The sequence below is a fragment of the Sebastes fasciatus genome, chromosome 21, assembly GCF_043250625.1.
Source record: "Sebastes fasciatus isolate fSebFas1 chromosome 21, fSebFas1.pri, whole genome shotgun sequence".
Lineage (NCBI taxonomy): Eukaryota > Metazoa > Chordata > Actinopteri > Perciformes > Sebastidae > Sebastes > Sebastes fasciatus.
In genome coordinates, this window is record NC_133815.1 from 1,573,757 (window position 1) to 1,599,210 (window position 25,454).

At 38.6% G+C, this 25,454-nt stretch overlaps 2 protein-coding genes across 2 annotated transcripts; both read left to right on the forward strand.

Annotated features, from left to right (window-relative positions):
• Nucleotides 1-6,802: 6,802 nt before the first annotated feature.
• On the forward strand, nt 6,803-10,343 carry LOC141759845 (NACHT, LRR and PYD domains-containing protein 1b allele 3-like). The gene has a single exon (XM_074622302.1). It carries the CDS (start codon nt 6,929-6,931, stop codon nt 8,483-8,485), a length of 1,557 nt encoding a protein of 518 aa, XP_074478403.1. The 5' UTR covers nt 6,803-6,928; the 3' UTR covers nt 8,486-10,343.
• Nucleotides 10,344-15,304: 4,961 nt separating this feature from the next.
• LOC141759859 (GTPase IMAP family member 7-like) lies at nt 15,305-18,679 on the forward strand. The gene is made up of 3 exons (XM_074622328.1): nt 15,305-16,512; nt 16,978-17,027; nt 17,861-18,679. Exons 1-3 carry the CDS (start codon nt 16,454-16,456, stop codon nt 18,430-18,432), a joined length of 681 nt encoding a protein of 226 aa, XP_074478429.1. The 5' UTR covers nt 15,305-16,453; the 3' UTR covers nt 18,433-18,679.
• Nucleotides 18,680-25,454: the final 6,775 nt, after the last annotated feature.

Consider the following 25,454-nt stretch of genomic DNA (forward strand, 5'->3'; position numbering starts at 1 on the left):
GGCCAAAAACCAAGATGACTATGGCCAAAAACCAAGATGACGATGGCCAAAAACCAAAATGGCGATGGCCAAAAACCAAGATGGCAATGGCCAAAAACCAATACGGTGATGACCAAAAACCAAAATGGTGACGGCCAAAAACCAAAATGGTGACGGCCAAAAAACAAAATGGTGACGGCCAAAAACCAAGATGGTGACAGCCAAATACCAATAAGGCGATGACCAAAAACCAAGATGGCGATTGCCAAAAACCAAGATGGCGATTGCCAAAAACCAAGATGGCGATTGCCAAAAACCAAGATGGCGATTGCCAAAAACCAATACTGTGACGGCCAAAATCCCCCCAAAAAAACTCTAGTCCACAAACTAATGGGTGACGTCACCGTGACTACATCCACTTCTCATATACAGTCCGTGTGATGAGTTTACCTGCAGAGCAGACATCACGTGTACTGATCTTTAAATGTGATTTCAGACTTGTGTGCGTGAGGACGAGCAGTAAGGATATCCCTCCATGTTTCTAGACTCCAGCCTGACTGTTACAGTAAGTTCATGTCTCATTGTTCATGTTACACCAGGCTGTGCTCTTCATCAATCATTCACCAAATGATGGCAATATATTCCAAAGGTTATGATGCCGTCTAGAGGAATGAACCCCTGTGGAGTGACCTCTAGATGGAAACCGCAGACCTCATTATTCCAGTCGTGAGGTGAGAAATCTCTCCTACAAGTTGGACATCAGCAGCACTTCATGTGATGAAGGTTGTTTCAACTCCGGAAATGAAAATCAATCAATAAATTGTAATCATGTCTGAATTTTTGATGATATTATATTGATTTTCATATTTTTGCGTATGTTGTAATAGTGCAAATCATGATGCAAAGCCAGACGGACGATTACACATTGGTTAGTTTACATTGGTATGGCTAATGTACGTGCATATCCACAACAGAATTAAAACTTATATATATATTATATTATAGATATGTATATATATATACTGTATATATATATATATATATATTACAGTAAAAGAAATAGCTGATTTAGATTTTTTCTTTCTTTTTATATTTGTCATGTTGTTGATCAGTTTGGTTCGTTAAAAATTAGCTGTAAAATCACAACAACCATGAAGTATACCGTTATATTTAGAGATTAAATTATACTATTATACAGAAAGTGCATATCTAAAACAGCATTAAAAGCTATATGTATATATATATATATATATATATATATATATATATATACAGTATATTACAATAAAATAAATGGCTAATTTAGATTTAGTTTTTTATATTCATCAGTTATTTGGTTTGTTAAACATTAGATGTAAAACCACAACAACGATGCATACCGTTATATTTAGAGATTAAATTATACTTTTATGCACTTTATGCGTATCTACGACAGAATTATCCCTTACGTATATTATATAAATATATATTGCAATAAAAGAAATGGCTGCATTATCCAGCCTCAGTCATCACAATCTATTTTTCCGTTAAAGTTTTGTTAATATATTGTAAAGAATGGTGAATATTGTATTGTTCTCACGTTGTTTGTTGTTCTAAGATTTTATTTGGTGACACTTTATAATAACCATAATTTATAAATGGTAAATTGATAATTATTTTACTGTTAACAAACCATAAAATTATAATTAATAATTATAATTATAATTATTATTAGTAATGCTATAATTTTAACAGTTAACGGTTTATTGTTGCACACATTATGCCATTTTATATATTTAATATATAAGTATTTGTTAATGATTACAAAATGAAATTGTTTGTAAAACATCTATAAACATTAAACAGACAGATATTTGTAACACTTTAATGGTTAATAAATAGTTTGTAAAGCTATAAACATTCTATAAATAAATAGTTAATACTTTGTTAATGGTTAATAACTGGTCCGTCTGTCTACGTAATGCTTTTTAGATGTTTTACAAATGATTTCTTAAAAGTTTACAAGTCATTTAGTAATCATTAATAAATACTGATAATAAATAGTTTACTAATCAGAATGTAATTGTTATCGTCTCTTATCCGCTATAATACAACATATAATTAAAAAATGAATTATTTCATATTACACAAACTACTGGTAAAATAACTAATAATAAATATTAATTAGTAAAAACATAACTATTAACTAAGTTTAATAAACTATCAATTTACTATTTATAAATGATGGTTATTATAAAGTGTTGCATTGGCCTTCAATGTCCTGAATAAGCTTTATAATGTATAATAAATATATTAAATATGAATGAAATACATAATAATAATAAATATTGTTTTGTTTTATATGAATGTTTTATTAGCGCTGCTAACTGTGCATGTTTGTCTTTAATGGAGTCTGTTTCAGCTCCTGTCCTCTACTGTGAAGCAATAAAGTTTTTAAAATCTGATTTGATTGGTTTCACTTTGTGTTTCTTTGCAGAGCTGAGAAGGTTTTTTTACTGGCATTAAGAAAAGCATAAATAATTAACTAGTTGTGGTGTTTTCTGTTTTTTTATTGCCATCGTATGAGAAGACTGTAGAATAAAGGTATAAAAATACTAAATCTACATTTGTTTCCATTATTTATTAACTCAAATAATCAGTTATCACATTATAAGTTGATTATAGATTCATTATTCGTCTCAAACATAATAAGCAAGAAGAAGAAGTAACCTACACTAAATTTTGGCGAGGAAAAACTCTTAAGAAAAAATGTGATTAATTTGCGATTAATCACGATTAATTATTTCAATCGATTGACAAACGTAATTATTATGCTATTATATTATCATCATATCAGTTTCAGAAAATGGTCTTAAAATGACAATAATATCGTTTATCACACTTACTTCTGGGACGATATATCGTCCAACAGAAGTAGTTATCATGACAGGCCTAATGTCACATTTACTGCACCACACTGGTACACTGTAGTTCACATATGTATTTATTTTATACTGTCTATATTACAATTCAATAATTTCATCACTGCTGTACAGCAGTCTGTATGTTTTTATTTTATTTTATTATAAATGTATTCCTATATTTTAACTTCTGCACTATTTTATGTCTTGAATTCTCATTTTTTCTGTTTATTGATATTGTAGTAAGAGTTGGAGGGAGCCTCCGCTGTAACTGTTCTTATGACAGTTAAAGACGTGGACTTCAAACATTTATCAGCCTAAAACGAGTCCATTGATATCAGAGCAGTTCTTTAAACACGTCCTCATCTTCATCCCTGAATAATAAATGTAAAATGTATAACGTGTGTTGCAGACTGAAGCTGATGTGGACCAGACGGTGGAGGGCTGCCAGCCTCCAGGAAGGAAGCAGTCAGCCTGACGACCGTCCGGCATCTCCTGCCTCCTGTGAGTGTGTGGAGCAGGTGGGAAGCAGAAATGAGTCGTTTCACTCCGTCAGTGTGAGTTTCTCTCATCCCTTCCTCTCCTCTCCTGCAGGACCTCTGTCCTCCTGCAGGACCTCTGTCCTCCAGCAGGACCTCTGTCCTCCTGCAGGACCTGTGTCCTCCTGCAGGACCTCTGTCCTCCAGCAGGACCTCTGTCCTCCAGCAGGACCTCTGTCCTCCTGCAGGACCTCTGTCCTCCAGCAGGACCTCTGTCCTCCTGCAGGACCTCTGTCCTCCTGCAGGACCTCTGTCCTCCTGCAGGACCTCTGTCCTCCAGCAGGACCTCTGTCCTCCTGCAGGACCTCTGTCCTCCTGCAGGACCTCTGTCCTCCTGCAGGACCTCTGTCCTCCAGCAGGACCTCTGTCCTCCAGCAGGACCTCTGTCCTCAAACAGGACCTCTGTCCTCCTGCAGGACCTCTGTCCTCCTGCAGGACCTCTGTCCTCCAGCAGGAGGCAGCATGACTCCACACACCTGATGATGGCTGTTTCACCTTCAGGTGAGGAACCTCCTTCACTCTTTCCTCCTCCTATCTCCTCGCTTCCTTTCCTTCTTACTGTAAACCAGTTATATTTATGACACTATGACACCGTACTGATATTTAGTTTTATTTGCACTCGTTCCCTCTTTGAGCTGCGACTGCTGCTACAACTATTCCCCCTCTGAGTAAATGAAGTTTTCTCTTGTTCATCTCTGTCTGGACCAAAGTGGTGGATCATCCATAGAGCCACATGAGTACAGATGACTGATGACTGACACTCACTCACGAATGAATCATAAAAACATTTGTGCAACTTTGCTTTTTATTAATTGGCCAAAAGGTTTTTTGTTTTCTTCCTCTTTTCTCATTTTCTGCCCCAAGTTTGGATTTGAGGAAAAATCCGGTCCAGATATTTGTCCCATACAGCTGCTCAGTCACAGTTATTATTATTATTATTATTATTATTATTAGTCTATAATATCAGCTTTTATTTGATTTGTCTGTTGGTGTTATTTGTATCATCCTTCCTGTGTTGGAGCAGGAATCAGGTGTTTAATATTTCTATTTCTGCAACACTGCAGAATTCTCTTTTAATATTTCTGTTTTATTACATTAGAAAAGTCGGATGTCTTTGTGCCCAGATTGTCTCTTTGTCTCTGTACACAGAGGTAACAGTCAGGTTTGTGTCATTGAATAAACTGGTCAGTTTGACCCTAATAAGGGGGGAAACCACAGTACACGTTACATTATGACACACAGATAAATACACCTTTATTGATCTTAAAGTTATTTCTTTTTCAAAGGTTTTGGGGTAAACAAGTCATCTCTATCTCCTCCCAGACAGTTCTACTTCCTGTTTTTTTGGTTACCGTTCTTTCTCAAACAGAGCATGGGGATGTGGTTGATAGTCAGCGGGTGTTATTTCTCTCCACAACAAAGTATCGCGATAGCTTCCGAAAACGAAAGTAAAATATGAACTTCCTTAGACTTTCAGCTCGCTGACACAGAAGCCTGACGTGAACTGAGAGTTCACGGTACACACAAACAACTGTGGTGGACAAATATCCGCGCTGATGAAGTAATAAAGTCCGTCAGTCCGACTTCATCAGACTCCACCGAGGGACCTCATCTGTTCAAGCCCACACAGCGACCCAGAGGCCGGCCTGTAGACCGGCCTTTAACCGGCCTTTTCCTGGTAAGTACAACGCTGATGTCAACACACACAGACACCCTAAACTGGCTGTTTGACTGTAGAAATGAAGGGATCAGAGGGTTTCTTTCAAACCAAAGAGATGTATGAGAATAAAGTCATAAGTTTAAGAGAAAAAAGTTGTAATATTATGAGAATAAAGTCGAAATATTATGAGAATAAAGTCACAAGTTTACGAGAAAAAGGACATAATATGAGAAAAAAGTAATAATATTATGAGAATAAAGTCTTAATTTTAAGAGAACAAAAGTCATATGAGAAAAAAGTCGTATTATGAGAATAAAGTCATAAATTTAAGAGAAAGAAAATTGTAATATGAGAATAAAGTAATAATGCAAAAAATAATTAAATTAAAAAATAATAAAACTAAATGCAGTAAATAAAAAAGGGAATTAATACAACGATAAATAAAGAAGCTAATTAAAACAGAAATATCAATTTATGCCACATTTTCAATCAATGGTCACATTTATTTTTAATATATTTTATTTTAATTGGCAGATTATCTGGCGATAGCAATGTGCTTTCCTACACTGTGACAAGGTTGTAGCCTGTATTATAAAGATGGACAAGAGTTGTTAATGTTTACTTATATTAGATTATCAACTGTGTTACATGTGGTTAACACCAATGTAGAATTATATTTGAAAATCTAAAAACAAGTTTATGTTTAAAAATACATTTTTATTCTCCGTTCTCTGCTTCATTTTTAGGACCGGGTGAAAAACACAGTAACCAACATGAAGAAGATGTTTTAAAAGTTTCTGTGTGAGAAAAAAGAAAAGATGGAACAACAAAAGGGAAAAGCTGGAGAACAACTAAAAGACAAAGAATTATCCGGCTGCAGTTCTCTCTTGGAAACACCATCTGAACTGAGTCAACCAGGACCTCGGTTTGGTTTATCCAGGCCCACATATGTTTCTGACCATCAACCTGCCCAGAGAAAGTTATCCACAATTGATGCAGAAAAAGGCGCTCTGGATGGTCGGAGCGTGACCTACAGTGCTGGAGAACAACTAAAAGACACCAAATTATCCGACTGCATTTCTCTCTTGCAATCACAATCTGGAACTAGTCGACCAGGACCTTGGGTAAGTTCATCCGGGCCCACAGATGTTTCTGACCATCAACCGGCCCCAGGCCCTCTGGATGGTCGAAGAGTGTACTGCAGTGATAGAGTCTACAAATTAAGAGCACGTGCTTTACTTCAATTACGTTTTTTAGGTGATGCACGTGAAGCACGTGCTCCAAGTGCATCACGTGCTTCACGTGAAGCACGTGCTCCAAGTGCATCACCTAAAGCACGTGCTTCAAGTGCTTCACGTGTTTCACGTGAAGCACGTGCTCCAAGTGCATCACCTAAAGCACGTGCTTCAAGTGTTTCACGTGCTTCACTTCAATTACGTGCTTTAGGTGATGCACTTGAAGCACGTGTTTCACGTGAAGCACTTGAAGCACGTGCTTTACCTGAAGCACGTGAAGCACGTGCTTTACGTGAAGCACTTGAAGCGCGTGCTTCACGTGAAACACGTGAAGCACTTGAAGCACGTGCTTTAGGTGATGCACTTGGAGCACGTGAAGCACTTGAAGCACTTAAAGCACTTGAAGCACTTGAAGCACTTGAAGCACGTGAAGCACTTGAAGCACGTGCTTTACGTGAAGCAAGTAAAGTATGTAAAGCACATAAACCTTCGTTAGGTGTATGTTGGCAGCTCAAACCTACCCTCAAGAAAAAACACAGCGCTATAATTTCTACCACTGATTCCTCTGACTACCTGTTAGATCAACCTCCACCTGGTACACTCACAGAAGCAGGAATGAGAAAAAAACACTCCTCTGCAGCAGCTGGTCCTTCCAGCTTTCAACTCTCCACCAGCTCCTCTGAAGAAGATGTTTATGACTTTAATGATGAACTGTCTGGTTGCGCATGTAGTGAATCAAGTGCCTCTAGTGACCAGGACTCAACTGTCTGCTCTGAAGGAAGCAGAACACAAGATGTATATGAGCTGTCTGAGCAGTCTGAGCCAGGAGGAGACAGTGGTGCCCTGCCGGACATGGATGTACCTGTTACAGCTGCGAACTGCTCCGTCACAAACACCCTGCCAGCCCGATCTCACCTCCAAATCTTCTCATCAGATCCTCGTTGGAGCAGGAGAGACTCCAGCGGCCTGCCTCGCTCTTACAGCATGCCTTCATTGAGTCAAATAACCTCTCCAAACATCTGTAGAGGAGCTGGAAGCTTACCTAACATGCTGTTAAATACCAGCTTTGAGGAGTTCACACCTGATATCACTGCTGATGAACACGATGAAACCTACAGGTTCCAGTGTTCCGGCCCAGGCCTGTACCAGTGCAGTGTGACAGGCCTGGTGTTTCACATGGAGGGAGAAGGGGTCCTGGTTTACAGGACTGTCCCTTGGAGCAGGAGGCTCCTGGTCCAGCATCACAAGAGGCCTGCAGGACCCCTGTTTGACATCAAATGTGTGCAGCAGTCGGTGTGTCGGCTTCATCTGCCGCACTGTGAGATCCGCTCCACAGGTGGAGGTCACTTCTTGTCCGTTGCTCATCTGACCGATGAGGACGTTGAGTTCATCAGCCCTCATGAGATAACAGAAACTCACGTTATTATAAACATCACAGGGTTTTCTGGTTTCGGTAACGTCAAGGATGAAGACTCGCCAGCTGACCCGGTCCGAGCGCTGGTGCTGCTGTTCTACAAGCCTCCAGCTGATCCTGTTCTCACGTCCCTCCTCAATGTGTTGTTGCTACCGAGGAACGTGGTGCTCCGGGATGTGCTGCGTATCAGGAAGAAGTTAGTTGGAGATGAGCGCTACATAGAGACATCTCCACACTGTAAACTGCACCCAAAGCAGGAATACTCTCTGTCCACTCGTCCTGAAGACGACTCGGTTCTGGTCCAACCAAAAGAAGCAGAGTTTGATTGTGACAACTATGACAACTACTTCCCGTCATTCCAGGTGAGATTAAAAACCATCCTGACAGATATTAAGCTGTTTTTGAGAGACACCAACAGCTCCTACGTCGTCTGGGAAAGGGAGGTTTGTCTTTCATCCACCGGAGGACGAAGGAGCGCTCTGAATCTGCCTCTTCCTGAGGGGCTGATGGACATCCGGAGCAGCTTCGTCGATTCAATATCAGGACCTGTTCTCAAAAGTCTGCTGGACAAACTGTTAGAGAAAAAGGTGATTGGTGATTCTGAGTGGGGGTCGGCAGACGTGATTCAAAACAATAGCGACAAAGCTCGTTTTGTTATCGACACGGTGAGGAAGAAAGGCGAAGCTGCCAGTTCAGAGATGATCGAGTTCCTCTGTGAGGCCGACCCCTTCCTCTGTGAACATCTGGGGTTGACCTGAGGCTAAATGAACAGCTGATGCATGCAGTGGAGTTGTGTTGTAAACTCTCTATGGTCTCTGGTAACTCCACCGCACAGATCCCGTCAGACACAGTGACTTAAATACTTATCCTCCACTTCTCAGGGCTTCACCTGCACCGACACCGAGGTTATGAATACATGTATGGATTTAGTGAGGGAAATGTTATCCTTAATGTGGTGATAGAGCTGATTTATGTACCCCAAAACTATTTATCTATTTACATTTATATACAGGAAAGATACCTTTTATTTTAAGTATGATGTTTTTCTGCTGGAGTATTTAAATGGAAAACTAATTTCATGGTTCAATATCACTGCTTACTAGAAAAACATTCAATATGACATTTAGACTGAATGTGGTCTAAGACCAACAATGAAATTAAGGAAGAACACCGTCCTGTAAAGCCGGGTAGGTCTTTATTCACTGTTACAATTATTACAAAGCAAAAGCAGCATGTATATACATTCAGTATCTAGCGTAGCATAGTGCTAACGCTATTTAATGATGGGCTAATGTATTCTGCTAATGTTGTAGAAACGTAACGTTTTAGAAACGTATATCTCCTTCCAACCTCTCCGAGTCAAGCCCCAAGGAAGAGCGCCGGTTGTCGATCCCAACTTTCGTAGTGGCCAAACGGCGGTACTGCAACTTCCGTGTCCGTCACGTGATGCCATTGGGTCCAAAAAGACTTTTTCTCGTAGACTCACGTTGGGGAAGAGACGTCTGTAACTCAGAGGATTATTTATTTTTCGGTGAATCAACTCCCCAGTACGAACACTCTAATCCTAAAAGTCCTAAAAGTTGTAAAACGCACTAATAGCTGAATCCAGAGTTATTTCCCTTCCTCCGTTCATGTGAATGAGACCCAGACCGTGACGACGGCGTGACGTTGTGACCCCGTGACCGAGTCATGTGACCGAGCGGACGCTACTGCTCATGTTCCACCACGTGCCCAAGATCTGGGTACTTTTCCAGGCGGAAGTCGAGCCATTTAGGCTTCATGAGCCGCTGAGACACTCTCATAGGAATGAACGGGACCCCGCCTCCAACGCTGTATCCAGTTCTCTTCATACATCCATGATCCGGGTAACGGGTATCTCTATTACACAACGTTTAACCACGACTAGCTCGAAATCCTCAAAACCAGCCCGGAAATGAAGAAAATCTGAAATGATTGCATGAGAGTCTATGAAGCAGAGACGTATAGATGTGGGACCCTAATCAGAGATGGGCGTTGCTACGCTGTGATTGGCCAGTCGTCTGAGCGGCGTGACTTAGCGAAGGGTCAGTTGTTCAAAATCCTGAATGTTTCTCCACTCACAACTATTTATTCTCCTTCTGTATTTTGACTCTGGAGGATCAACACTGTCAGCCTCAACCAAACAGTAAACTGTAACTGGTGAAATATCACCATCTACTGGACATTTGATCAAGTTCCTCATGTGCTCACTTATCAAGGACAAGTTCATGTTTCCTGCTCTGCAAATCTTTTGCAATTCACTTTATTATCTCCAACGAGCAGCTCTATAGCTCGCTCTAATGGTCCACAAAACATTCCCCAACCTTTAGTGGCCACGGTTTTTGCCCCAAGAGACTACGGTTGACCATGGAGGTCACGAGCAGTGCATCTGTATGAGTGTTAGTGAAGAAAGGGACATTGTTCTTGTCTAAGACGGTCATGAGTAACTGGCCTCGAGGTATCTGCCCTATGTATTGTACATATTGTTTTTACAATATTTTTACTGTTAGTTCTTCTCTTGCTATGTTTATTGTTACGCACCAAAATACCGAAGCACAATTCTTATTATACCTACTTGACAATAAAAACTGATAATTGTTAAAAGACTTCTTTTCCCAAGTTTCATCAGTTGTCACGGGGGGGGGGGGGTGTGGTACCGTACAGGATAACTGCAGATACATAACCCACTGCATCATGTTAACATTTTTACCTTACAGTGTTTGGAATCAGTAAAGAAAAGACAGTTATATTAAATGTATGAAAGAAAGTAAGGTGTGTTCTTATGGGCTCCTCAAAGGTTCTATGTGTAACTTGCAGAAAATCATTGTCATTAACCCCTTAATATTCTGCCCTCTTGTTTTAGAGGGGTTGGGAGGAGAAAGGGGGTCTTTAGGGGCAGATAGCAGGTCAACAGTAGATGTCACATAGAAGTGGTGAACATCATCTGAAAGCTGGGAACCTGAAGATTAATTTGAGATGCAGCTCAACACTGTGTGTCAACTTCTTCTAGTCATAAATCTAGTATATGATGTCCATCCCCATGCTCTATTATGTCTCATAAATTGTTGCAGCATTTTTTGGGTTGATTCCATTTGTTACACAGATTTGGTGCTAAATTTAACCATTTTTTTTTACCACTGGAGAATTGATAAAAAATGATCAATAATCCCTCCAAAACACCACATTAAGACACCAAGACCTTGAGGAACACCATAGAAGAAGACATGCTGTGATTTAGGATCAAAAACTTTTGACATTTTGGAGATTTCTGCAAGAATTTGCATTTTTTTGTATGGCCAGTACTTTCTGTTGTGTAAACTGCTCAGAAAACCCCTTATTGATCAATCTAGCTAGGAAAGCCATCCATCCTCTGAATGCTCTAGGACTCTAGTCTGATCCATCCATCCTCTGAATGCTCTAGGTCTCTAGTCTGATCCATCCATCCTCTGAATGCTCTAGGTCTCTAGTTTGATCCATCCATCCTCTGAATGCTCTAGGTCTCTAGTTTGATCCATCCATCCTCTGAATGCTCTAGGTCTCTAGTCTGATCCATCCATCCTCTGAATGCTCTACGTCTCTAGTTTGATCCATCCATCCTCTGAATGCTCTAGGTCTTTAGTCTGATCCATCCATCCTCTGAATGCTCTAGGTCTATAGTCTGATCCATCCATCCTCTGAATGCTCTAGGTCTCTAGTCTGATCCATCCATCCTCTGAATGCTCTAGGTCTCTAGTTTGATCCATCCATCCTCTGAATGCTCTAGGTCTCTAGTCTGATCCATCCATCCTCTGAATGCTCTAGGTCTCTAGTTTGATCCATCCATCCTCTGAATGCTCTAGGTCTCTAGTTTGTAGCTGTAAAGTTTCATGAGGCTGTGATTATCCTAGAGGTCACCACAGGTCATTTCACACAGTGAAGTCACGTTTTAATAAATGGTCTCACTACAATGAAATGTCTCCTATGGAGACTAACATCATCACACATGAATACAGTTGGGCTCATTGGATCCACCAGAGTCTCCGCTTTACAGTGAAACCCAATTTATGTAATTCAGAGACTGTTTAGGGACCCCAGTATGCAGAAATATTCAGATACACCATTTTAGAATAGGAGAAAATTACACATTTATTCAAAAAACTGCATGTGATTATCATAAAGTGGGCATGTCTGTAAAGGGGAGACTCGTGGGTACCCACAGAACCCATTTACATTCACTGATCTGGAGGTCAGAGGTCAAGGGACCCCTTTGAAGATGGCCATGACAGTTTTTCCTGCACTGAAGCCTTACTGTACTTAGCTGAGTTGTTTTGGTCGGGTGCCAATGCTGGAAGCTTTTCCTCATGTTCACTTGTTGATAATTGTTTGGATCAGAATAACCGTTGTAATACCAGTGATTTAGTGGCCTCTAAATAGCCTAGAGCCCAACTAAAGTGACCACTTCAGAGTTAGTTGGTGGAAGCAAAACCACAGCTAGAGGGAGCTAAAGCCTTAACATTCACTAACAAAGAACAGAGAAACTCAGATTACACAGAGGGAGAGTGACTTCATTCTCTGCTTAGAGAGACATTACTCTGATGAGATATTAATGTTGTGATATCATAGACTCTGGTAGTCATTACTCCTCTATATCTTTACATAGACAATAGTTGTTTGATGCTATATTAATGCTCTGAATGTCATATATAGCACCTTTAAAACAGCTTTTTATTTGCCGGTTTCTCTATTGAATAATGTAATAGTGGTGTGTTTAAAAGTCCCTCACACATTTATTTTGTGCTTGTCCTCACAACGTGATCACACACACACCTTTAAAGTAGAACATTTCTACTGAACATTAACACAGATGCAAGATCAACAACGATCCATATCACGCTCAGAAAAGTGCTGATTTGTCTTTTTCAGCCAGATGATACGTTGTTGTGTGCTGTGATATTTAATCCTAATTTGTGTTGGAATAAGACTCATGCTGGCGTAAGAGGTGAGAAGAGTATTCTGTATTTAAGTATTTAATACTTTTATCAACATGGGAGTGGGCAAATACGCTGCTTTATGCAAATGTATGTATATATTTATTATTGTAAATCAATCAACAACACAAAACAATGACAGATATTGATCCAGAAACCCTCACAGGTACTGCATTTAGCATAAAACAATATGCTCCAATCATAACATGGCAAACTGCAGCCCAACAGGCAACAACAGCTGTCAGTGTGTCAGTGTGCTGACTTGACTATGACTTGCCCCAAACTGCATGTGATTATCATAAAGTGGGCATGTCTGTAAAGGGGAGACTCGTGGGTACCCATAGAACCCATTTACATTCACTGATCTGGAGGTCAGAGGTCAAGGGACCCCTTTGAAAATGGACATGACAGTTTTTCCTCGCCAAAATGTTTCATAACTTTGGAGCATTATTTAACCTCCGTAGCCCGCTACAACCTAAAAATCACAAGTTGTGTTAATGCGTTAAAGAAATGAGTGGCGTTAAAAACAAATTTGCGTTAACGCGTTATTATCACGTTAACTTTGACAGCCCTATATTTTTTTAATTTTTTTAATTTTAAACCTTAAACGCACACTATGTCATTTCTGCCACTTGGGGGCTCTCAATCAAAACAATAACAAAAGGAGTAGATTGATGACGTCGTGAAGTAGCGTGGGATCATGGGAGTTGGCGTCCTCACCATTGCTGTGACTCAGGCAGAAGTCATGTTCACGGACGAGGTAATGTATAAAAGTTTTATTTATGTTACGTTCAGTCATGTTATGTCATTTCATTCTAATGAAATAACTGCAGGTAACGTTCATTTTCTAATTTACCATTAAATGAGTTCGACTTGCCAGACAGCTAATGTTACTGTGACGTTTCAGTATTTCATCGTGGGTTAGCCCAGCGCTGTGATCCGTGGTCAAACAGTCATACTATATATAACTTTGTGTGAGCGTGTTGAACGTTGCTGTGACGTCATAACGTTACACATTAGCTTGGTGGCTGCAGCAAACGGCGATGAATAATCCTGCTACGTCACGAGAGTCCAAAAAAGCCTATTGTAGACAAAAGGGCGACTAGCTACATACGTAGCTGGATCGACGGCTTCCTTCCTCGCTCTCTGACGTATCATCCGGTGTTTCCCTACCGAACTAGAAGAGGCAACGTGGATATGTCGTCACTGACAGGCGGTCCGTTACCTTTAATACAACTGAGGATTGTTGCATGCTTTTCTTTGTAAAAGACTCTAAATAGTGTGTCTGAACACCTGGCTTTCAACTCTACAATGCCCTTTACTGACAATTTTAACTTTCCCTTGGACCACAGGCATCTTTTTAGGACAGATGGACATCAACATGTCAGGAGGAAAGCTGTTCATCTCCAACATATATTACTTCCTGCGTCGCCCATCTGCTCCAAAAGGAATCAAAACAACAACAAAACATAACACAATGCACCAGAAATACCAACACAGTCTCACAGCAGCTTGTGAAATAGTCACGAAATTTAATCTATTTAATTTAATTTAATTTAATTATTTATTTATTAAATAATTCACTTAATTTAATCTGTTCTATTTGTGTACATAGACACTTTTTTTCGTGACGCTCAGCACGACTTTCAACAACGTACCTTTTTGTGCGTTTTCCTACGAATGTCCAGGAACACGTGATGCACGTGTCAATTTCCGCTCCAGTCTTTTCAAAATAAAACTACTTAGTTAGGTTTAGGAAAAAATCGACTTGGTTAGGCTTAGGCAACAAAACTACTTAGTTTTAGGAAAAGATCGCGGTTTGGGTTAAAATAACATCGGAAGTGGCGTTACTTAAGTACGGAAGTTACGTGACATAAAACTACTTAGTTAGGTTTAGGAAAAGATCGCAATTTGGTTTAAAATAACACCGTAAGTGACGTAACTTAAGTAAAGAAGTTACGTGACATAAAACTACTTAGTTAAGTTTAGGAAAAGATCGCGATTTGGGTTAAAATAACACAGAAAATGGCGTAACTTAAGTACGGAAGTTATGTGACATAAAACTACTTACTTAAGTTTAGGAAAAGATCGCGATTTGGGTTAAAATAACTCCAGAAGTGCTGTAACTTAAATACGAAAGTTACGTGACAAAAACTACTTAGTAAGGTTTAGGAAAAGATCGTGATTTGGCTTAAAATAACACTGTAAGTGACGTAACTTAAGTACGGAAGTTACGTGACCAAAGCTATTTAAATAGGTTTAGGAAAAGATCGCAATTTGGTTTAAAAAAACACCAGAAGTGCCGTAACTTAAGTACAGAAGTTACGTGACATAAAACTACTTAGATAAGTTTAGGAAAAGATCGAGATTTGGGTTAAAATAACGCAGAAAATGGCGTAACTTAAGTACGGAAGTTATGTGACATAAAACTACTTCCTTAAGTTTAGGAAAAGATTGCGGTTTGGGTTAAAATAACTCAGGAAGTGCTGTAACTTAATTGTGTAAGTTACGTGATATAAAACTACTTAGTTAGGTTTAGGAAAAGATCGCGATTTGGGTTAAAATAACACCGGAAGTGGTGTAACTTAAATACGGAAGTTACATGACAAAAACAACTTAGTTAGGTTTGGTTAAAATAACTCCGCAAGTGCTGAAACTGAAAGTTACGTGATAAATAAATCAACTTTGACCTGTGGTTTCACACAGGACACGAACACAGTTTCCTGGGCGAAAGTCCAATTCGGTGGATTACATATGAATTAATTTTGTGCTGACCATCATACATTTTTTTTTAATTTGTGTCTATGTACACAAATCAATAGATTAAATTTCGTGACTGTTTCACTAACTGCTGTACAACTGAGCTTGAAATACATAACAAACCTCCATGATTATACTGCAAAATCAAGCACAGGATGATGTGTAAAAGAGTAGTAGTATTAGTAGCAGTAGTAGTACAGTCAGTAGCACATCTCGGCCTGTACTATCTCTACTGATTATATTTAAATCTTTTATGACTCTTAGAGACATTCTTACACTCCACAACATATTTATTTCTTTACTGATAGATAAATCTGAGGGGAGGAGGTCTTAAAGAGACAGGCGCTAACACGGAGCGTTTCAGACAGAGGGTGAAGACAGATATATTCAGACAGTATGAGAAAAAACAATGTCTTTTTTGAACATATGCTCATTTTTATGTTCATGTATGAACCTGATAATGAGCATGATATGTTCCCTTTAAAGCAAAAGAGTTACATACATACAGTAGATAAAAACAACTGTTGTTTTGACTCTTACCAGCAGGAAATGAAGCCATCTCTCTCAGCAGAAAGATGAATATTAAGGCATTTGTTTAAGACTGTTTTTTAAGACTTTACATGGTAGCTGCACAGCTGACACACCCCATAGTATTTGCACAACAGGTCCATATAAAACAGACCAGCACATTCTGCAGTTACCACACAGCTTGTCTGTATTTTGCTGCCCTCGATCTGAGGAGCTCGTCTCACAGGAAGTTTTGCAATAATCATTTTTTTATCAAGTACGTCTGTTTTTAATGCTGTCTTTGCTTTGCATCAGTAAGGTTTAGCGTTGGAGTAAAAGGAACCTCTTCTGGATAATCAAGTGGAAATGTAACCACAGCAGCAGCTAGAAAAGCTGCAAACGACAACTGGAACACCCACAGAGGAGTTCGTAGTGCTGCTGTCCCTCAGCTACAAACCATTCAGATTCTGCACCATGGGAACAATATGGAGCAAAAAGGATAAAGATGGACCTACAATGCCAACCAACACAAGGTAAAGCTGTAAGGAGAGACATGTTTAAGATTGGACTTTATCCATATCTCTGATTTGCAGAAGGAATATATTTCAAACGATGTGTGCTTCTTACTGTATATTTAAAAAGTAAAGAATGAATGGGTTCAACAACATGCAAAAAGACATATTTAGTAACTATGATGTGACATTTGTCACACATTGATAATAATGATCTTTCTGTCTGCACCGCAGATGGCTAACATTAGTATTGGTAGCCTCTTGGATGAAACTAGTTGTACAGATCTGCCGCTATGTAATATAATCTTATAACACTAGATTTCATTTATTTTTGTTATTTTTTAATCGGTAAAAAATATTGGTGCAATAGTAACTTTAGTCCCCCTGACTGCTGTAATTGTTTGCATACTTTTACACTGTCAATGAACTAACTCTATAAAAGGAAACATGTTGGTGAGTTAACATGGTTCTGCCTCTATATTATAGTTTTGCTGGTCCTCCTGAGTCAACTTCACACACTCCAGTGGAGACAGCAGGTAAGCAACAACCTCTCGAGGCACCTTATGATTTATAGTCAAAGGTGTGGTGTTTATTGAAGGGTGATTACAGTTTTTCTCCGTTGCAACTATGCGCACAATTCTGAAAACTTGAAGCTCGTGTATCAACAAGACTCCAGACTCCTTAATCGCACATTATTTTATCTGTTCAAAATGTACCTTAAAGGGAGATTTGATTTGCTATGGGAGATTGATTTCTAATAATAAATATATACATGCATTTGCATAAAGCAGCATATTTGCCCACTCCCATGTTGATAAGAGGATTAAATACTTGACTAATCTCCCTTTAAGGTACATTTTGAACAGATAAAAAAACGTGTGAATAAGTGCGATTAAATATTTTAATTGTTTGACAGCCCTATTGGAAATTAATGAACAACACAAAACAATGACAGATATTGATCCAGAAACCCTCACAGGTACTGCATTTAGCATCAAACAATATGCTCAAATCATAACATGGCAAACTGCAGCCCAACAGGCAACAACAGCTGTCAGTGTGTCAGTGTGCTGACTTGACTATGACTTGCCCCAAACTGCATGTGATTATCATAAAGTGGGCATGTCTGTAAAGGGGAGACTCGTGGGTACCCAGAGAACCCATTTACATTCACACATCTGGAGGTCAGAGGTCAAGGGACCCCTTTGAAAAGGGCCTTGCCAAATTTTAGCGCAAGTTTGGAGCGTTATTTAGTTTTGTGTATGTATTTTAATGCAAGCAATCACACTTTTTTTTTTTAAAGCAGCTGCTTGTAATTATGAAAACATAATTGTAAAGTTGAAGTTATTTTTGTTCTACATCAATGCAGGAAAGCACCCTGCGACCAGAGTGAACCTTGTTCTGCTGGGAATGGCCGGGACTGGAAAGAGTGCAAGTGGAAACACAATCCTCGGAGACAAAGAGTTCCTGTCAAGAGCCAGTTCAGATCTGGTCACCAAAGAGTGCCACGCCAAAGACGCTGTGATAGGCCGTAGACGTGTACGTGTCATTGATACCCCAGACATGTTTGATGATGACATTCAACAAACACTTAAAGACCAACATGTGAGGAAGTGCAGAGAGTTGTGTGAGAAGGAGCCTCGTGTGTTCTTACTTGTGATGCATATTAGCAGATTTACAGACGGTGAGAGAAACATACTGAAAAAGTTGGAAGCAGCTTTTGGCAACAGAGTTCATGAACAAACAGTCATCCTGTTTACTCGTGAGGAAGACTTGAAGCAAGGAGACATGAGCTTTGAGGAGTTTTTGCGTAACTGCAACCCTGATCTCAAGAAAATAGTTGCAAAGTGCGGCAATAGGTGTGTTCTTTTTGAGAACACTGCCTCACGTTCACATCAAGTGGAAAGGCTAATGCAGACAGTGGACGAGATATTAAACTAACTGCACAGTGCACGTATCAGACCAGATCAATAAAGGGCTGGAATGTGATGCCTTTGTATGTACATATAAATATTGTACACTGAAATGTTCAATATCTTGAAATGGCAGATTACACAATTATGAATTTCATTGTGGTTTTTATTCTTAATTAGCAGCATTTAATCAGGTATATTTTCATATAATGTTTGTTTTAAAATTAGTGCTGTCTGATTCTGTCAAATAAACCAAACTTGTTTCTTTACTGGTGCAAGAGCTCATCCTGTCTCCCTTTATTAACCTTTGTGATGGCATAAACTCTATCTATTTAGTTACCAATAAAACTCAGTTGTGTTGTAAGTGGTGTGGTTAATAGCAGAGAGTCAGCAAGTCTAGTATATGTAAAAAGGGAAGAAGTATATGCGAGGCTTCTGTCGTAGCTGCTACACCAGAAAGACCTGGCTAGCTGGTTGCGGTCATGCGTTCTTGCTTTCCGTGCTTGCTCTATAAATGACGGGGACGGATCCAGCATGGACAACAACGGGAGTGAGGGATATGAAGCATCTGTTGGAAAAAGTAAGGAAACACGAGAACACCAGGAAACACATGGAAAACTCTGTCAAGCTAGCCGTGTTAGGCCGAGTGAATATCGCTACGCAGCTGGATGACGGCCACAGGATTGCGGTCAGGAAACACAATGAGGAGGTGGATAAAAAACTGCACATTTTATCCAAAATAATCGATAATTTGAAGTTCTGTGGTGCTTTTGAGTTGGCCTCGCGCAGACATGACGAGACTGATTTGTCAGTCAACCCTGGCTTTTTCAGGGGGTTGGTGGAGAGTTGTTCCCACAACACAGTGTGATGTTCCCTGACACAGCACTTTAAACTACAGTGGAGGCGTACCCCATGTTGAACAAGGCCAAGCTCAAAACAGAACTGTCCCTCATCTATGAGAACAGCAAGTTTAAGACTTGCAGTGGTGCGGTGCCTCTGTACTAGTTCTTCATGGAGAACAACCTTCGGAGCACTTTCACAGAGACTGTCAGATTTCTCAAGATCCTCATCACCACACCCATGACATCAGCTGAATCTGAGAGGTGCTTCTCCACTTTGAAGAGGATCAAGACCTTCCTGAGAAACACCATGACACAGGATCGCCTTAATGCTCTGTCCATGCTCTCCATGGAGAAGAAACTCGTCAGACATTCCTGACTTTAATAAGAAGGTCATTGAGAGGTTTGCCACTCAGAAGGAGAGAACAGCAAAATTCCTCTACAAAATATGCCCAGGCTTTCTCACCACATTGACTTTTCTTATACATAGTTGACCTCAGTCTCATTTGCTTAAATTGGTCATGGAGGCATCACAATTTAATTGAGACCGGTAAATTAGTTGTATTGTTCTTGTTAACTGTATTTTATGTAGTATTGATATCTGTGGATGTGTTGTGGCTGTGCCTTTTGAGTAAGGTGAGAGAGTTTTAAAGCAGATGTTTTGCTGGAGTTTACTATATCTACACCTCAGAGCACTTTAGTCCCATGCTTATGTACATTCAGATGTCTGAATAGCTTCAGGACTTAACAGCAGTATTCCTAATTGCACTTCATGTTTACTTACCCTGATCTTTACCTTACCTATCTTGTGTTTTTGATACCTTCACTTTTTTTGCATTAAATCATACCGGGATGTTTGTTGAAATTGATTGGATGTGGCACAGCCCTACCTAGAAAATTTTCCACCAGCCGCCACTGAGCGAAAGTAAAAGTCTCTCACACATTTATTTTGTGCATGTCTTCACAATTTGGTCACACACAGGAAATAACAGCCCTTCATTCCACAGATGTTATCGCACCACATATATTCTGTTATTGCATCTAGCGATCTTGTTGTTTGTACTAAAACAGAACGTGCGTCATAAATGGAAAGTGTGGTAACTTACGAGAAACACTAGCAGAGTGAGGGGTGTGAGGGTGTGGGGGGGGGGGGCATCATTTCAATGATTGAGGTAGCCGACTAAAGGAGTGTCATTTGGGGTGAGCTCTGCAGAGATGCATACAACTCAGGTCTTTCATGCAAATCAATTTTCTCCATGGTCTTATTTCTCTCCTTCAGTAACAATGACCACCATCGTTTCCCAACCTTATCCAAGTTGTATCCATGACCACCATCGTTCCCTACCCTTATCCAAGTTTTAACCATGACCACCATCATTCCCAAGTGTGTTGAAGGTTGTTCCAAGAATCAGGAGCACTAAAGGAAAAGGCAGATTTTCCAAAGTCAGATTATACTACACTGCACTGCTATATTACACTGCAAATTACTCCTAAAATGTAAATCAGAAAGAGAGAATATTGCAGAAACCTCTCTTGACCAGGGATACAGGTCATAAAAGTATTAATAAACAAATGATGCTGCGTCACTAAATCAGTTATGAAGATGGTTGATCAATTTATAAGCAAAAGGTGAGCTAGTTCCAGGCTCCTGGTATTCATGGTGTCATGGTTTACTGGGATACTTGATAGAACTGAGATATTCCTGCTATGACAAGTCAATATGTTTGCTGTGAAAAATGCTCTATTGCTTTAAATGCTGAATGGATGATAAATGTAACTTATATAATACCAACAGCAGTAATTTTAATAATAATAACACTTTTGTAGTATAGGCTTTGCCTTGTGCTTCTAGGCACACTGGAATAATACTTCATTTTACAGGTCTGCAAATTTCATGGTAATTAGGTGATAATTAGCAAGTAATTGGAATTCCTGCCAAATTACCCTAATATGTACCTTGAAATGTATAAAAAATGTCTTTATTATAAACATTATTTAATAATTAAAAGCTATGAAATAGCATATCATGGTAAAATAGGGTCCTTGAGAAGCAGTTGCTCTCCATCGGAGGTGGAAAACCAAAACTATTAGATGACACTTCTGATCAGGCACAAATCTCACCATTGTGACTTATTGTCTCCACAAATATAACCTGGAAGCTGATGTCATGATTCAGGGAGGTTTTTAAGACATTTCAAAGAAGTTATTTGCTAATTATTATCTATTTATCAGCAGACATGAAATTAAAGCATATCAATTAACTTTGTATTCCTTTCCTGGAAATGTATTAAATAAATTACCAGCTATTGGGAAAAAGCGGAATATAATTATTAAATAATGTTTATAACAAAGTAATTTTCGACCAATTTTGAGGTAAATATTGGGGTAATTTGTCAAAGAACTTTCAATAGGTTACTTGCTAATTATCACCTAATTACCATGAAATTTGTGGACCTGTAAAATGAAGTGTTACCCTCAATTCATATTACAATAACATGAAACAATGAAAATCAGATTTCTTTAGTTAGTTCATCTTTTTATTTCACCATTTTACAGAATAAAACTTTACATTTTAAATCACTTAGTAATTTTTCAAAAATAGCATACCAAATTACCATGATTATACATACTGCAAAATCAAGATTAGGTTTATGTGTAGCAGATGCAAGAAATACAGCGTACATTATCTCTCCTGTTTATCTTTAAAACTCATTTTGACATTCTTACAACATTTAATCAACATAAAGCCCCTCATGGCACGTTTGTAATTTGTGATAATAGGCTATTTAAATAAAATCGACTTAATCTTTTCTTTAAAACCTTTTTTTTACAGAAGCAACACAGAATAACAGCACACTGTCTGTCTACACTGTAAGTGTGTGTGTCGGTGCTTCTTAATATATTCCATATTTTCACACATGGGTACAGAAGCTGTCCTGTTACGACTGGATATTGATGATGTGTTTAGTAGAATGTATTTGCTTTTCACAGACATTAGTCACAAAGTGCCTTTCAAGGACATTAAACTACATGATAGAAAAGAAGAGTAAAATTCCTCTACAAATAAGCTGTCAAAAATATGCCCAGGCTTTCTCACCACATTGACTTTTCTTATACATAGTTGACCTCAGTCTCATTTGCTTAAATTGGTCATGGAGGCATCACAATTTAATTGAGACCGGTAAATTAGTTGTATTGTTCTTGTTAACTGTATTTTATGTAGTATTGATATCTGTGGATGTGTTGTGGCTGTGCCTTTTGAGTAAGGTGAGAGAGTTTTAAAGCAGATGTTTTGCTGGAGTTTACTATATCTACACCTCAGAGCACTTTAGTCCCATGCTTATGTACATTCAGATGTCTGAATAGCTTCAGGACTTAACAGCAGTATTCCTAATTGCACTTCATGTTTACTTACCCTGATCTTTACCTTACCTATCTTGTGTTTTTGATACCTTCACTTTTTTTGCATTAAATCATACCGGGATGTTTGTTGAAATTGATTGGATGTGGCACAGCCCTACCTAGAAAATTTTCCACCAGCCGCCACTGAGCGAAAGTAAAAGTCTCTCACACATTTATTTTGTGCATGTCTTCACAATTTGGTCACACACAGGAAATAACAGCCCTTCATTCCACAGATGTTATCGCACCACATATATTCTGTTATTGCATCTAGCGATCTTGTTGTTTGTACTAAAACAGAACGTGCGTCATAAATGGAAAGTGTGGTAACTTACGAGAAACACTAGCAGAGTGAGGGGTGTGAGGGTGTGGGGGGGGGGGGCATCATTTCAATGATTGAGGTAGCCGACTAAAGGAGTGTCATTTGGGGTGAGCTCTGCAGAGATGCATACAACTCAGGTCTTTCATGCAAATCAATTTTCTCCATGGTCTTATTTCTCTCCTTCAGTAACAATGACCACCATCGTTTCCCAACCTTATCCAAGTTGTATCCATGACCACCATCGTTCCCTACCCTTATCCAAGTTTTAACCATGACCACCATCATTCCCAAGTGTGTTGAAGGTTGTTCCAAGAATCAGGAGCACTAAAGGAAAAGGCAGATTTTCCAAAGTCAGATTATACTACACTGCACTGCTATATTACACTGCAAATTACTCCTAAAATGTAAATCAGAAAGAGAGAATATTGCAGAAACCTCTCTTGACCAGGGATACAGGTCATAAAAGTATTAATAAACAAATGATGCTGCGTCACTAAATCAGTTATGAAGATGGTTGATCAATTTATAAGCAAAAGGTGAGCTAGTTCCAGGCTCCTGGTATTCATGGTGTCATGGTTTACTGGGATACTTGATAGAACTGAGATATTCCTGCTATGACAAGTCAATATGTTTGCTGTGAAAAATGCTCTATTGCTTTAAATGCTGAATGGATGATAAATGTAACTTATATAATACCAACAGCAGTAATTTTAATAATAATAACACTTTTGTAGTATAGGCTTTGCCTTGTGCTTCTAGGCACACTGGAATAATACTTCATTTTACAGGTCTGCAAATTTCATGGTAATTAGGTGATAATTAGCAAGTAATTGGAATTCCTGCCAAATTACCCTAATATGTACCTTGAAATGTATAAAAAATGTCTTTATTATAAACATTATTTAATAATTAAAAGCTATGAAATAGCATATCATGGTAAAATAGGGTCCTTGAGAAGCAGTTGCTCTCCATCGGAGGTGGAAAACCAAAACTATTAGATGACACTTCTGATCAGGCACAAATCTCACCATTGTGACTTATTGTCTCCACAAATATAACCTGGAAGCTGATGTCATGATTCAGGGAGGTTTTTAAGACATTTCAAAGAAGTTATTTGCTAATTATTATCTATTTATCAGCAGACATGAAATTAAAGCATATCAATTAACTTTGTATTCCTTTCCTGGAAATGTATTAAATAAATTACCAGCTATTGGGAAAAAGCGGAATATAATTATTAAATAATGTTTATAACAAAGTAATTTTCGACCAATTTTGAGGTAAATATTGGGGTAATTTGTCAAAGAACTTTCAATAGGTTACTTGCTAATTATCACCTAATTACCATGAAATTTGTGGACCTGTAAAATGAAGTGTTACCCTCAATTCATATTACAATAACATGAAACAATGAAAATCAGATTTCTTTAGTTAGTTCATCTTTTTATTTCACCATTTTACAGAATAAAACTTTACATTTTAAATCACTTAGTAATTTTTCAAAAATAGCATACCAAATTACCATGATTATACATACTGCAAAATCAAGATTAGGTTTATGTGTAGCAGATGCAAGAAATACAGCGTACATTATCTCTCCTGTTTATCTTTAAAACTCATTTTGACATTCTTACAACATTTAATCAACATAAAGCCCCTCATGGCACGTTTGTAATTTGTGATAATAGGCTATTTAAATAAAATCGACTTAATCTTTTCTTTAAAACCTTTTTTTTACAGAAGCAACACAGAATAACAGCACACTGTCTGTCTACACTGTAAGTGTGTGTGTCGGTGCTTCTTAATATATTCCATATTTTCACACATGGGTACAGAAGCTGTCCTGTTACGACTGGATATTGATGATGTGTTTAGTAGAATGTATTTGCTTTTCACAGACATTAGTCACAAAGTGCCTTTCAAGGACATTAAACTACATGATAGAAAAGAAGAGTAAAATTCCTCTACAAATAAGCTGTCAAAAATATGCCCAGGCTTTCTCACCACATTGACTTTTCTTATACATAGTTGACCTCAGTCTCATTTGCTTAAATTGGTCATGGAGGCATCACAATTTAATTGAGACCGGTAAATTAGTTGTATTGTTCTTGTTAACTGTATTTTATGTAGTATTGATATCTGTGGATGTGTTGTGGCTGTGCCTTTTGAGTAAGGTGAGAGAGTTTTAAAGCAGATGTTTTGCTGGAGTTTACTATATCTACACCTCAGAGCACTTTAGTCCCATGCTTATGTACATTCAGATGTCTGAATAGCTTCAGGACTTAACAGCAGTATTCCTAATTGCACTTCATGTTTACTTACCCTGATCTTTACCTTACCTATCTTGTGTTTTTGATACCTTCACTTTTTTTGCATTAAATCATACCGGGATGTTTGTTGAAATTGATTGGATGTGGCACAGCCCTACCTAGAAAATTTTCCACCAGCCGCCACTGAGCGAAAGTAAAAGTCTCTCACACATTTATT